At 38.8% G+C, this 15587-nt stretch overlaps 1 protein-coding gene across 1 annotated transcript in view; it reads right to left on the minus strand.

Moving 5' to 3' along the window:
• Window positions 1–5422: 5422 nt before the first annotated feature.
• The window catches only part of GCFC2 (GC-rich sequence DNA-binding factor 2), an 881623-nt gene continuing 871458 nt past the window's right edge, over window positions 5423–15587 (minus strand). The window contains exon 18 of the mRNA XM_044062700.1: window positions 5423–5623. Within this exon, the coding sequence (XP_043918635.1) occupies window positions 5509–5623 (115 nt within the window). The 3' untranslated portion in view covers window positions 5423–5508. The remainder of the gene's footprint in view (window positions 5624–15587) is intronic.

The raw sequence follows: 15587 nt of genomic DNA on the forward strand, positions 1-15587 counted from the left end.
CATATGGGTGAATGGCTAGGCTTATAATGGTTTGCACACTGGTTGCCTAGTGCTTAACTATGAACATAAGAGAATAGGTTAGAGCAGAGCAAAACCTAGACAGCTGTGGGTGCCAAATTCCACTCTCCAAAGTATTACTTCTTGAGGATAGAGCACAGCCAGCACTGCATGTGATTTCAGTGCAGCACAGGGCTTAAGCCTCAGCAACAGACAGCTAGGACAAAACACAACTACAGTAATTTCTGGTAGGGTCAAGGGCCCAATGGTAGAAATTGGATAGGAAAACCTATCCCTGAGGGCATCAGACCCCATTCAACCAGGGCTGCATCTACCTCTACAGCCTTTCTCAGGGGCATCCCTACAAGTGACATCCTAGAAGCTGCTACCTTGAGTTATGTACATACTTTCACCAAGCATTATCATTTGCCAATTTTCTCTATATCCAGAGATGGTTTTGCCACTGCAGTCTTGCAGGGTCTTATAGATGACCCTAATTCTATTTAAATTCCTCCTCCCAACCTTAGCTTTGGGAATCTACCCAAATGTAATGACTGCAACAGTGAAACATGAAGAACATAGTACAGTTGTGTACACTTACCATAAATGTAGCTGTTCGAGTGTATTCACTGTTGCAGTCCTGGTTACCCTCCCTCCAGCCCTCTTTCTTCTTTTGGCTATACCTCTACTCTCACTTACCATGCTCAAAAAACTTTTTGGTGTATTTGCTTTTTTTGTTGGAGGTATATCCTTGTATTATAGATTTAATTGCTTCCCATTAGGGGGGCACCTGACATCTGGGGCAAGAAAAACTAATGTAATGGCGTCGTCTGCATGTTTTTATACCCCTGACGACCTGACATCATGGAAGAAGGGACAGCAATTGATGCAGGACCCAAGACTTTGTTAATCAGGCCAACTGAGGGCTACTGCAAGCAGATAACCCAAATGTAATGACTGCAATAGTGAAACATGAGGAACATCAGATAAACTACAAGTCCATTCTGTCAGGCAACACTGAATATGGCTTAAATGCAAAGGAAGTGTGTAAATATTTGCTTCAATGAAGGAATATGAGAAAGGGTTAAGTAAACATGATGCCAGATTTCATAGGTTCATAAGTACATACTACGCTAATGACAACCAGGGCCTTTATAAGCCTAGCCATGCAACCAACACAACTGCATCCCCTTATAAAAAGTGTGTCTTAATTTAGGGGGGATATTTGTTAGGAGATTGCCAAAAAGTTATGTGGGGAGATAAGTTAGGGAATGTTAGCCTCTGTCTATGAGATGCGAGGGCCAGCCAGGGGATGAATTAATTAATTACCCATCCAATGTTAGTTAGTGAATATTTACTGTAAGTCTATGTCTGTAAGAGACATGGGGTCCAGCCCAGAGATTAATTTGCAATTTCCCATCCAACTGTCAAAGTCATGTTTGAATATGGTTAAGGATGAACTCTGCTTCACATAGATGAGGAGTCTATTCCAGAGCATGGAGATCTTTTGAATCACTTATCTGTCTCAACACCATGTTCTATTTATGTCACGAGCAAAGTTCAAATCCCTTGATCTAGTGTTTCTGATGCTGCTTGTTTTGCAGATGTGCAAAATCTCCATCAGGGCTGGATCTAAGGATCCTTTATATGCCAAGCACAGATCGTCTCTCAACAACCTGTAGAAGACAGAGTATACAGACAAGGTTTTAAGGCAATCCGGATAGTGTGTTAATACCCTGGATTCTCTCGGTGAGAAGCCTCTGTTGCACATACCAAGTCAGGTACATGCCAAAGAGGGCATTTTACTCAATGATGGGTCTGACAAGGGATGAGTATAGTGGTACTATAACTTTCTTGGACCTGGATGCCATACCCTTATTTATAAGTTGGGTGACATAGAATGATTTTCGTACTACCTTAGCTACATGTTGGTCAAAGGCCAGTTTACTGTTTACATATGTTTCCAGCTCTCCAAATACCAGGTCAACTATTAGGGGTGTATTATCAGTGGAGTAATTTGCCTGAGTAGACGTTTTCCCAAAAGGCACTGTAATGCACTTTTGTACACTGAGTTTAATCCATGGCTTTGGCACCAGTCATTTGTCTGTGTTAGACCCTCATGCAGTATATATTAGTGTCATGGGGGAATTTATGATCTCTCACAATTTCCAGTTGTCTGAGAACTTGTTGAGCCAGAGGCCCCTGATATAAGCCTTGACCTCCAAGAAATAGAAGCCAAACAGGAGTAGGCCCAGAAGGGAGCCCTGTGGTATTCCACTGGTGAGCTGCCTCTTGGTGAAGGTGGTCTCACCAATCCTGACTTCGTGGGACCTGTCTGTGAGCCATTTGGCAATCCATCCAGTTGTGTAGGGATTTATGCCTAGTTTGGTGTTTGCCCACAATACCTGAATAGGGTATTGTGTTGAACACCTTAGCCAGGTCTAAGTAGACAGTATGCACTGTTTTCCCATCATCCATTGCCCTGGTTACCTTCTCAAAGAAATTTACTAGGTTAAGTAGGCATGACCTTCCTTTGACAAAACCAAACTAAGATGGGTCCAGTGTGTGTAGGTTGCCAATGTCTTTATTGATCATCTTCCATGACAATTTGTTCCATGGCTTTGCATATTAGACTAGTCAGACTAACAGAGCTGTAGTTTTCAGGGTCAGTTGATAACCTTTGCTGTCATCCGTTTGCTTGATAGGTAGCCAGTTTTGAGGCTATAGTTGAAAAGTGACTCAGGTGGTCTTGAAAGGTCATGTTTCAGGCTATTTAGGAGACAACCTGGGATACTGTCAGGCCCTACTGAGGCTGTGTTTTTTAGCCTTAGAGAGCACCACTATGAACTGCTCCCTGCAGATAGCTGAGGGTGGTTAATGCTGGTAGAGATTTCACAAGGGGTGGCAGGGTGGTGTAGGGGCAAAGTCTGAGATTAATTTGTCAATAAGCAGATTTGCTACGTTACTCTGCACAGTGAAGGTGGCACCATTTACTACCAGCTCTGCACATTGTTGCATGTTACATTTGAGGTTTCGGACATGGATGCAGAAGGCCTTGTGGTTGTCTTTAGCCTGAGACGCTATCTTAACCTTGTCAAATGGCCTTGCTGGACTTAATTAGTCCTCTTAGTTTCCTGTTTAATTTTTTTTTTTTTTAAAGAACCTTTATTAAATTAATCACTTGTGACGCAGGCAAAAAAGTGGCTCAGCAGATAGTTTTACCTACTCCTCATAGCAAGAGGTTCTCCAGTTTAATTCTTGGCTGGGGTGCCTTCAGTGCAGAGTCGGCATTTCCTCCCTGTGTCCACATAGGTTTCCTCCCACATTCCAAAGACATGCAGTAGGTTGACTGGACAGTCTAAACTGGCTATAGATGTGAGTGTAGTGTAAATGTGTGGTATACAAGAAAAAAACTCACAACAGAGCTAGCCACCTAGCGGAGTAAACCTTGGCTCTGATGATTGTCACTGTTAAAGTGACACCCGGACCCCATATGTAAAATGAGTTGTGGATGAATGGATGGACATAGGCAAATTTACATTTATATAAAAGTAATCAAACCATATTAACAAGTTCACACTTAAAATGTACATCAAATGTACTGCTCTACACCACATAATCGAAGCAACATTATACAAATTCTTAAATTGTTGCCTTCTCTTAAACTTCATTCCTCTTTTCAAAACATTTTTCTGCATGTATTGTTCCCACAATTTCCATTTTTATCTATGTAATTTACTCCTACCCTTTTGTACAGATCCCACATCCTGGTCTCTATCTCTGTTACAATATTTAGTACTTCAAGTATCACTGATTTAGACTTTGATTTCCATTTTCTAGTAACTGCTTTTTAGTTACACTTTATAAGGCTTTACTACGTCCAGGCAGTTCAGATACTGTATCCCAGCCCAAAATTAATTTCTTTAGTTGCACTCAATTGCTCACCCAATATTCCTGAAAGAGTACACTATAGAGAAATTTTAAAGTCTGCAAACTCATTACACTTGATGAACATATGCTCCCAGGTATCTATTTCTTCCCCATTACACCTCCAACATTTGCCACCCACCTGAGGAAAAATTATTTGTAGTCTGATTGGGATATAAAGGTATCTATGCACACACTTCTAGGCAAAAATCCTAAATCTTCTAGATTATGTTGCATATTTAGGAGCCAAACATATGTCTTTCCATTGTTTCTTTGTGAATTGCTTATCTGATTTCTCTTCCCAATATTTTCTGACCTCCTCTGATTAATTCCTGTACTCATCATTCACTATTTTCTATGCCCTACTAATTATCCCTTTTTAACAGCAGTTTCTGTACTAGATTCAATTAAAAACTCAACCAGTGCAGGTCTTTCATTCTGGATTCCCCTCTCTCCCTTTCTGTTTGCCTATACCCTGGTATCAATCTTGGACAGGGAAGGCAATCTCTAGCCTGCAATCCAAATGCCTACTTGGCTTCTTCTCATTCTATTACCTTTCTCTCTCTAATCAAATTTGCTCCCAATACCTTGGCTTCTTACCAGTTTCTCTCCAGTAAACTTCAGCCCCATCTTGCCTATTCTCTGTACTTCTAATTACAGTCATCCCTATCGACAAAATCTCCTTTCTCCTGTGTTGGCTGAATTCTTAGTATATTTTCTGCTACTTTATGAATATAACATTCTGTATGACTATTGTTATTCTCCTTAAAGATCTGCATCCAAAATCCAACTCTTTTCTTATTTCTGTTTTATTAGTGAGCTTGTCATTGTCAGAACTGCTCTTTCTGACTTTGGCCATGACTTTTTTCCTTTTGTTATATACCCTTTTAAGTTTAGGACTCCACCAGTGTGATTTGTTTTTGGGCTAACATCTGGTAAGTACAGCAGCTTCTATGCAGCCATTTACATGTTTGTACAGTGTTTCTGTGAATAAATCTGTAACATCTCCCCTAATGTACAGCTATAAAGCATTATTGAATTACTTTGAACTGACAGTGCAACTCAGATTTTCTGTTCAAAGTATGACTGCAGTCAGCTTCTGACCTTAAAGTTTACTAGAAAAAAATGTTAAGTAAATGACCAAAAAATACCTTCAATCTGTTTGGTTATGAGCTGTAGTCACCCAGTTCACCATGAGCTGTAGGTGGTACTAATGTACTTAAAGTCCACTATTATCTAGTAGACAGAACATGATATCTCATTGTTCAAGTATTTACATAACCATATCTCCATGACCGGCATCTTGTAGACTTCTTTTGGATACTACCAATGGCCACATCCATTCCCAGGAATTACAGTGAGCAGTTTTAGATGTATAAGGACTTCACTGAAGCTCTCTAGAGATATGAACTACTGATTAAACCAAGCAAGTAGAAATCACCACCAGAAAGCTGCAAAAAGACTTAAAAGCACCAGCTTTTATTTAAATATTTAAAATATATATATATATATATATCTTTAAAAACAGATCGGTGTTTTATTTCATAATGGATGAAGTGTGACTTGCACAGTTCATATTGAGCTTTATTTACGAAGTCCTTCTTTGAAGTCTTGCAGGTTATATTGTTGGACAATTGTTTCAGCATATTCTAGAGCTTTGATCTTCTTTAACAACTGGACTACTTCGGCTTGAGTTTCTCTACAAATGAAAAGAATACATGTGAAATACAAATCAATTGCTGTTAAAGGCCTTCGAATAGTTACCATTAGTATCATATTTAGATTATTTTTTTTTTACATTTCAGTGGGGTCCACTTTTTATTCTCCTTTCATAAACTGTAAGAGTGACACACAGTGGTCAAAGATATGTGATTCAAACCTACCTTGCCCTGATATAGTTATCTGGCTGCTGTTTACACATAAATCATGGTCTTACAGGCACATTTAGTACATCTTTATAAAATGAGCAAGTTAAAGAAGGTAGACTGTATAACTGCCTGTACCCTGGATGCAACAATGCCATAACTGGAGCATAACTGGAGAAATGGGAGTTAAAGGATCACTACGACACTTTCATTTTTAATAGTCCTGAGCTGAAGCAGGCTGTGTGTGGGACATGTAGTCAAGTGGAGTAGTCATGAACTAGACAATACCATGCTGCCACTCTTCAGTTCTGTTCAGTTGAGAAAATAAATGCAAAAGGAACAAAATTAAAATTAAAATAAATGGGATCCTGAAGGATGTGTGTGTGTCTACAGAAATCTACACACACACACACACACACACACACACACACACACACACACACACACACACACACACACACACACACACACACGTGTAACAGAACTGAGCCAAGAGGTTGGGCTTGCCCAAAAATGTATAGTCATGTAGTAGTAATTAAATTTACTTTTAAGGTCAAAGTAGGAATAAGCAATAACATAAGGGTTTATTCACCTGGAAAGTTGTGTTGGTTGTGGCTATTTTCCTTCCTTCCCTTTCTCTCTGTAGTAGGGTGAAAGGGAGTTACAGGGTTCACTGGAAACACCCCTAAAACATATATACAGCAGGCTCATCTAACAGGAAGTCTGAGTCCACTCAATCCACCCACCATTTATTTAGGGCAAACTGTGTACCACCTCTTCTTTAAGTAAGTATTAGGGGCATCCAGTCTTCTGCGTGTATTTTTAGCCTGCAAAGTGACTAGTCTGAAGACAAGTGCTTCAGTTTCCTAATTTGTAAGCAATAGCTTTATAGTCTGTAAACCTTCTTCCACTGACATCTTGCTGATCAGCTTTTACTCTCTAACAGACACTGACATTTACTCATAGTATTTCTCTCTCTTATATTTTCTTCACTTCTTCTAGACTTGCTATTCCTATTACTTATGTACTCTTGTCTTTCTTTAGTGGAACTGCATGCCTTCAAGGAAGTCACTCCTGGTCTTCCCCTTTCCTTTCTTATTTCTCCTTGCCAGATACAGTTATTAAAACCACTCTCAGCTCTGACATAGTATTTGTGCACAGTCAACACTGACTCAGTGCACTCAACTGTCTCTTTACCATGTTTATATTTTGCTATAAAAGTGTCCCTGCAAGCAAACAGATATATATGCAACAGTGAAGTCTGCAGTTCGAACACCAGTATGTGGGCTATACATTTATGTAAATTATAAATATTATGGCAGACTAAAACAAAGAAACTTGTCCACTATAACAGCTTCATTTTCTTAGACCACAGCAGTCCCAGTGGTACCTTTTCCTTTAATGTGCACCCTTTATTGTTTTTCGCAGTCCACTTTCTCCCTTTCTTAAGTTTATTTCTCTTTTTGTGTAACAACTTTTAGTTCTGAGCATTTTTTCCAGAGCTGCACTCCTGTATTCTTGCTTAGTTTTTCTCATTGTTTCGATGATCTGTGTGTGTGTGTGGGGGGGGGGGGGGGGGTAGCCTTTAGACTTTTCATTTCAAAGTCCATAGCATCCCTCCTTACAGTACACAGTCAGGTGCACTTTTTTACTGTTATCACCATTAGTCAGACCAAGTTGATAATGGACTCTCTTACTAAAACTGTGCCCTAGAGCAATAAAATCAAGACTTTCATCTACTAGCACAGGGGTTTTAAGCTGCATCGTTCATTTTGCTTACTTCTTTCTCAGCAGATTTGTGGCTGTTTAAGTCATGTCACTGACTTTTTTTCTCACTGCCAAGTTTTCAAACTGTTTTGTTCGCCCTCAATAATGCTCGTACCCTACCCCCAATTCCCACTCACCTCTTCTTACTATACATTTATACTTCCATAGCGACACACACATATTCCTCAAACCAATACCACCAGTCCCCTCCAAAAGAAAAACAATGGATAGAATTACTCCTAACAGTAGCACCCACTCCAGTTTACCACCCAATACTCTCTCTCAAACTGTTTTAATCATTGCCCCCTTTAACTATCAAATTACATATTTACAACTAACCCAGTACATTCTTAATATGTTTTAATCCAAATTTACAACAAATATGAACCCAAGTTAAATACTATGCCCCTAACTCATATTATTTTATTATTCCTCCTCACTCTACTAGCCTTCATCACCAATCATTAAATCCACTTCATTCAAATATTTAGGATGTCAACCAATCCCCACAAAAAATATTCTCCTTAACACCCTATCTCTAAAAAAACATATCTGATTTACTTATCTATAAATATCAAAAACGTAGTATGCAAATTTATGATCAAATACTAAACTAAGACCAAAATATAACTGGCTACATTCTTTTCTCTGTAAAATATCAATTAAAAAAATAGTGGAAATATTCACCCCAACCCAGGTCCCACTGTTCATAAAACATCACTTCCATCTCCAACAAAAACAGAACTCAACGTACCTTACTAAATATGAACCTAAGAAGTATGTGGAATAAAATCCATGACATACATGCCTTCCTTGCCACATACACTCCTAATGTAGTCATAGCTACTGAAACTTGGTTAAAAAAATAAAGGATAATGAGATCACCCTCCCAGGATGCAATATACTCAGGCATGACAGACAAAACAAGTGTGCAGGTGGTGTAGCAATCATCCACAAAAATCTTTTCACCCTCACCTTACTTCCACAGGAAATAACCACATTTAACAATGCTTAACTTCTAACACTCCAGAAAATTAACAACAGGAAAACGTTATGTTTAACAGTAATTTATACACCACTAGGGAATAAAATTGATACTGCTAAATGCATCCTGTATTAGATATCCCAACAAACTAACCATACAACTATAATACTTGACTTAAATATAGACTGGCAACTCCTAAATTTCACTAGACCTAGCTGAATCCATAAACTTGTACAACTTCAGACAATTAATAACCATACCTACTAGAATCATCAAAACTTCAGGGAGACACTCAACATTAGAGCGGATTCTTACAAACAAAAATGACAAAAGTAGGCTGTCTTTCATATAACATAAGTGATCACATATCAACATATGCCATTAAAACTCACCATAGGTAGATAAACATTTTTATAATCAAATATTAAATACAACCAATTTCAGCAAAGATATTTTCAATGAAACTCTAAAACAATATAACTGGAATGTACTTAGAACAATGACACTGGATACTGCTGCAGAACACTTTAATAACATATTCTTACAGACCTGAAATAATAAAGAATAAAGTCTAACCCTGCACTATGGCTGACAAAAGAAACAAAAAAAAAAAAACATGATAAAAAGTGTTAAATCCTGGAAAAACTGGTATAAAAATAGAACTCAAAATGCCTTCCAACAATTCAGACATCTTGGAAACCTTGCAAAACTCCATGTCAAACAGAATAAGTAAACATATTATACTAACCTACAAGACAACATAAAAACAACCCAAAACTTGTTGGTTATTGCTAAACAAACTATGCCACCCTGGCAAGATCGTCATTCCCTCTCCAAAAACAGACAATACGACAGACTCTTTCCCAACACAGTTTAATTCCTATTTTATACAATCAATATGATCTCTCTCAGACTCTGATACATCTGCCCACCTCTATCTACCCTTGTCCAATCAAAACCACCGACAGCTCTTCAATTGTAGTCCAGTATCTACCTCATTCAAAATGAAGTTGCGTCTTAAAATAAAAAGTACTTCCGTAGCTGTAGACCAACTACCATCAGACTGTCTACAAATGGCCAGAGAAGTCATAGCATCCCCTGTGTTCATACTAATTAATAGGTACATAGTGGAAAGATATGTCCCATCACTGTGGAAAAAAATCCTACAACATACCACTGTACATAGGTGGCGTGATTCTCTCCCCTTTACAAAATATTAGAGAAATGCATCCATATGCAGCTGATGTAATATCTAACCTCAAATAAACTGCTCTAAAAAACACAATATAACTTTAGGTCCCATCACAGCACCACTACTGCACTACTACCTTTTTCCAATATAATAAACCAACATAGAAACAGTGGTCTGCTTGTGACCACCACCACCAACTACTCATTTGACTCTCCTCAGCAGGACATTCACAATATTCCTTGTTGTGATTTCTTAGTTACCTAGCTGGAAGATAACAAGCTGTTAAATGGCAACAGACCTATCCATCTTTTCAACCAGTTACTACAGGTGTCTCTAAGGGCTCTATCCTGTGTCCTTTCCTATTTAATATATTTATTAATTATCTCCACACCTCCACTCACCATGCTAGTTTAGTTCAATATGCAGCTGACTCAACATTAAATTGTGCTGCTTCAACAATAAATAAGATCCAAGACATTAATCCCCAAAAATCATTCTCAACAATAACACTGTTATTGAAATTGTAACTCAAATTAGACTTCAACGTGTTATAATAGATGACAATCTCAAATATGAGCAGCATATGCTGCACACCATTAAATCTACACACCAGAAACTAGGCTCCCTTTATAGGAACAATGGATTCTTTACAGATACTGCAAGAAAAACTCTAGCCACCATCTTCTTATTGCCAACTCTCTTATATGCCGCTCCTATCCTAAAAACTTAACCAATAGTCAAAGAAAGATAATTGCCTCCTGGTACAATAAAATAGCTACATTTGCCACCAATCACCTCACAGGACCCACCATTTTCATAGATTAAAGCAATTAAACTGGCTTGAATTTCACAGCTACCTAACATTCACAACTCAAAATTCAAAAGACAACTCAAACTCACACACAAACTCATTCCTCATCCAGAAAAATGCCCTCCACTACAAAACTTATTACTGCCCTACTGTCTGGCAAGGGACCACTGCTCTATTAATAAATTCTTATTACTTATAAATAAGTAAAATAATGTTGCAGGAGACTCCCTCTACTCCCAATATGTTGCTATACTCTGGTATTGTATCCCCACACAAATAAAACTCTCCGATAAACTCAATAGTTTTAAACCACTACTTAAACATCTTAACCAATCCTGGTCCTGCGCATGCTCATCACAAGGTTATGACTTTTTCTTCACAGTATGATACTCTCCAAATACTTTCCTTACACAGAATACTTTCAACCTTTCACTGAAATGACAAAACAATTTTTATACATAACCGCTGCCTGTACAATCTACTAAGTTGCACATGGACTTTCTCTTTAGTAACTTTCACGTTTGTAAAATCATAGAATGTATAAATGTAACTACTGTTTGTGTATAGATGTAAACAGAAATGTAAATACTCTGTTTTTAAATGGAACTTATTTTAATGCAATGTAAGCACACAGAGCTTTTTTATCTGGGCCTTCTCTGAAAATGGATATTATCCAGTCGGACTTTCCCAGTAAACAACGACAAATAAATAGTAAACAAAATTACTTTTGGAGCTTTTCTCCCCGGGCCTCCACTGAAAATGGGCACTTCTTGGCCCAGTGGACTTCCCCGGTAATCAAACTGAAATAAATAAATAAATAAATAAATAAATAAAATATTTTGTTTCAAAGCTGTGCAGTCTTTCTGTGAAGACCAACACAGGTTTTACATAAAACTTGGTATTGATATCTGTATGCAAATGGTCCCCATTAAGCAGTGCTGGCTTGTATTCATGCTTTGAAATTCTTTTTAGTTATGTTTCTGCTTTCTGAGTGCATCATAGATTCCTAGGACTTAAATTCTAGCTATCATTTTGATATAAAAGATGACTACTCATCAAATCTTCTTAACAGAGCTTCCATTTCATAACAGTAATGTCTTTTCCATCTAAACCTATTTACATTTAAAAAAATGAAATTACAATGAGAAAATCTAAGGTCAAGCTGTCCAGTATGTCACATTCAAAGAATGTACAAACTAATAATTCTGAGTGCTTCAGGAAGCAGAGTATCGACTGTACTGAAATTAATACACACCACTTGTTGCTTACGTTCCTTAGCCAAAATGTAACTTCTTCATATCAGTTTAAATGTACTGAATGGACACTTACAAAAGATAATGTGAATTTGCCATATATTACAGGTTCATAGGTGTTTACTAGGTTTACAACCACACAGGTCTTTTTAAGCCTAGCAATGCATCCCAAACCTCTGACAAGTTCTGACACCTTTGATAAGTGTAAGCAGGGGTTAGGGAGATGAAACATTTACAAAAAGAGGGCTGGGAGATGAACCATTTACAGTTGCCTGTGGTCCATTAGAGATACAGGTGCCAAATCAGGCATGAATTTCCTGTTCCCCATTCAACTGTCCAAGTTGCACTTGAATTAGGTTAGGGAGGAACTCTGCTTCACATGGATGGGGTGCTTGTTCCATAGATGGGGTAGTCTCTGAGATACATACCTGTTTCTCCAGCAGGTCCTATTTATATCACAGGCAAGGTTTAATTCTTTAGAACAGTTAATTTTGGTACTGTTTGTTTTGTGGATACGCAGGAGATCCGTCAGAGTGGGATCTGACAATGTCCTGTATGCCAGGCATAGAACTTTCCTCAAAAGCCTGTAGGAAATAGAATACAGGGATGGGGCCTTGAGGCAGTGTGCATAGGACATTTTACTTACTTCCTGTAATCTTTTAGTGAGGAACCTCTGTGGATATTCCAACTGTTGAATATGCCTGGTTAGGTGCATATCAAGGGTGCATTGTACTCAAATGATAGGTCTGATGAATGCAGAATACAGTGGACAAATGACTTCCTTGGAGTTAGATGGCATACCTTTGTTTATAAGTTGCTTAACATAGAATGATTTCCTCACTGCTGTAGCCACGTGATGGTCAAAGGCTACATTACTATCAATGTGTGTCCCTAAATCCCTGACTACTGGGTCAACTCTAAGGGGTGTGTTGTCAATATGATAGCTACCAGGGATGGACGACTTCCCAAAGGATACTATTATGCATTTCCTGGCCTTTAGTTTTAGTCCATGGCTCTGACACCAGTTGTTTGTCTGTGTCAGCCACCTCCTGGAAAAATTTTGTGTCAGTGTGGGATTCAATGACAGCTCCTAATTTGCAATTAGCTACAAATTTAGTCAGCCACAGGCCACTGACATTGGCCCTGACTTCAGAAAAGTAAATGCCAAAAAGGAGGGTTCCAAGGACTGATCCCTGAGGGACTCCGCATGTGACTGGCCTCTTTGTAAAGGTGGACTCCCTAATTCTAACTTCCTGGGTCCCGTCTATGAACCAGGTGGCTATCCACCGGGTAACATACAAGTTTGTACATAACCTCTTGATTTTGTCAACAATGCCCGAGTGGGGTATTGTGTCAAATGCCTTGGCCAGGTCAAAGTAGGCAATGTAAACCATTTTCCCTCATCCACTGCTTTGGTTGCCTTCTTAAATTAGTCCACCAGGTTGAGTAGGCATGATCTGCCTTTGATGAAACCAAACTGGGTTGGGTCCAGTGTCTGGAGGTTTACTATATCTCTATTGATCATTTCCATGATAATTCTTTCCATGGCTACATATAAGACTAGTGAGACTTATGGGTCTGTAGTTTCCAGGGTCTGTAGATAGTCCGTCTTTGTGCACAGGCTGTTGCTGTTCTACATTCATGAGGCACAAAGCCTGTTTGGAGGCTACAGTTAAATAGTAATTCCAGAGGCCCTGATAGCTCATGTTTCATGCCATTTAGAAGGTGTCTTTGGATATTGTTTGGGCCACTGATGCAGTGTTCTTGGTCTAAGAGAGAACATTAAGGACCTGTTCCCTAGTGACAGTATTAAAAAAATCTAGTCACATAAAATGCCAACAATTAATCTCATTTAAGTTCTACGCAGACAAAAACTACATAACAAAACAACACAATTAAAATAAAGCCTTGCACAAGTAAAACTTGTATGCTTAATATTTATTAGTTTGATTCTTTAATTTACATGTAAAATAAATAGCTTCACTGAGTCTTGGACTTCTAGCAAAGTCTGCCACTAATATTCCTGACAATAGTGGATATTCTCCATTTTACTCCTCCACAATTCCAAGTTGAACTTTATACAGAACGTAAAACAGAAACTTTCTGAAGGAAACACAAACTGATGCTTGACTGCTGAATGCATTTTTGCAACTATTTTTTTCTTACGGCATATGCACAACAAGTACACCTTGGGCCCAGAACATGGGAAGTCTGCCCCAAAAGAATGAACATCTAGTGCATTACACCAGGTGAACAATATGTGTGGTATTATATGTAAAATGTTCACATTGTTCTAAAACTAATAAAGTCCTTGCTGAATTAAAACTGTGTTACAAGATCAGTCACCTGCTTTCACCTACTTGTCATAGGGCCATTTCTAAAAATATTTTAATACCCAAACTTGAATAGGTTTATAGGCAAGTACTAGGTTATTTGCCGCTGCTAGCCATTTTAAGCCTAGCCAATTTCCCTCAATCAAACCTTGTATCTGAGGGGGAAACATCCTAATCATTATGCTAACCCTCTCACCCTTCCTTTTCTTGTTATGCATTCAGCCCACAATACCGAAAGAATACAGACTGCTGAGAATAAACTCTGCAGATTCATTCTGTTAGCATACCCCCAGATATACCATTGCAATTTGCTAAAAAAAAAACAAACTCCAAATGGCTTTCAGTGCTTCCTTTCTTCACTGTCCGCCTTTTAAGAGTGAAAAAAGAAGTTATGTACTCACCATAACTTTCCATCTGAGTAGTTCCAGTTTACTTGTCTTCAACCTGTGAGTACCGGATCCATATCGGATCTGAGCCGGCAATTTCACAAGCATCTGCTCCGAGCTCCAAGCTCCTCCCCTTACCCATAATACACCACCACTACCTTCCAACCCCCAGATCGAGTTTGCTGCAACTTACACTGAGAACCCGACCTCAAAAGGTAGTGCCCCAGATGTCAGGTGCCCCCTAATGGGGAGCCAATAAAATTAAAAAACACAAAAATATACCTCCAACCAAAAGCAAATACACCAAAAAGGCTTTTAAGCATAGTAAAAGAAAGTAGAGGTATAGCTAGAGAAAAGTAGGGGGCTGGAGGGAGGGTAACCAGGACTGTATAAGTGAATACACTTGAACATCTACATTTATGGTAAGTGTACACAACTGTACTATGTTCTTCATGTTTCACTGTTGCAGTCATTACATTTGAGTAGATTCCCAAAGCTATGGTTGGGAGGAGGAGTTTATAGAGCATTAGGGCCAGCTATAAGGCCCTGCAAGACAGCAGAGGCAAAACCAGCTCTGGATTTAAAGAAAATTGGTAAATGATAATGCTTGGTGAAAGTATGTACAGAACTCCAGGTAGCAGCTTCTAGAATATCTCTGGTAGGAACACCTCTGAGAAACGCTGCAGAAGTAGATGCAGCCCTGGTGGAGTGAGATCTGATCCCCTGGGGGATAGGTTTGCCATGGTGCTTATAGCAGAAATTAATGCAATGGCTTATCCATTTAGAAATGGTTTGTTTTGAAATAGCCTTCCCCTCTGCCCCTGCAGCATATGCTACCAGCAATTGGTCAGATTTTCTTCGAGATTTAGTCCTGTCCAAGTAGAATCTAAGTTGTCTGTGCACATCCAAGGAATGCAGAATCCATTCCCCTTTGTTCTGTGGATTGGGAAAGAAGGTTGGCAAATGAATGGATTGATTAAGAGCCACACTGGAAACCACCTTGGGCATGAAGGATGGATTGGTCCCCAGAGATACCCTGTCCGCATGAAAGATGATAAAAGGTTCCACTGC

The sequence above is a fragment of the Protopterus annectens genome, chromosome 2.part1 (assembly GCF_019279795.1).
Source record: "Protopterus annectens isolate FY-2018-M chromosome 2.part1, PAN1.0, whole genome shotgun sequence".
NCBI lineage: Eukaryota > Metazoa > Chordata > Ceratodontiformes > Protopteridae > Protopterus > Protopterus annectens.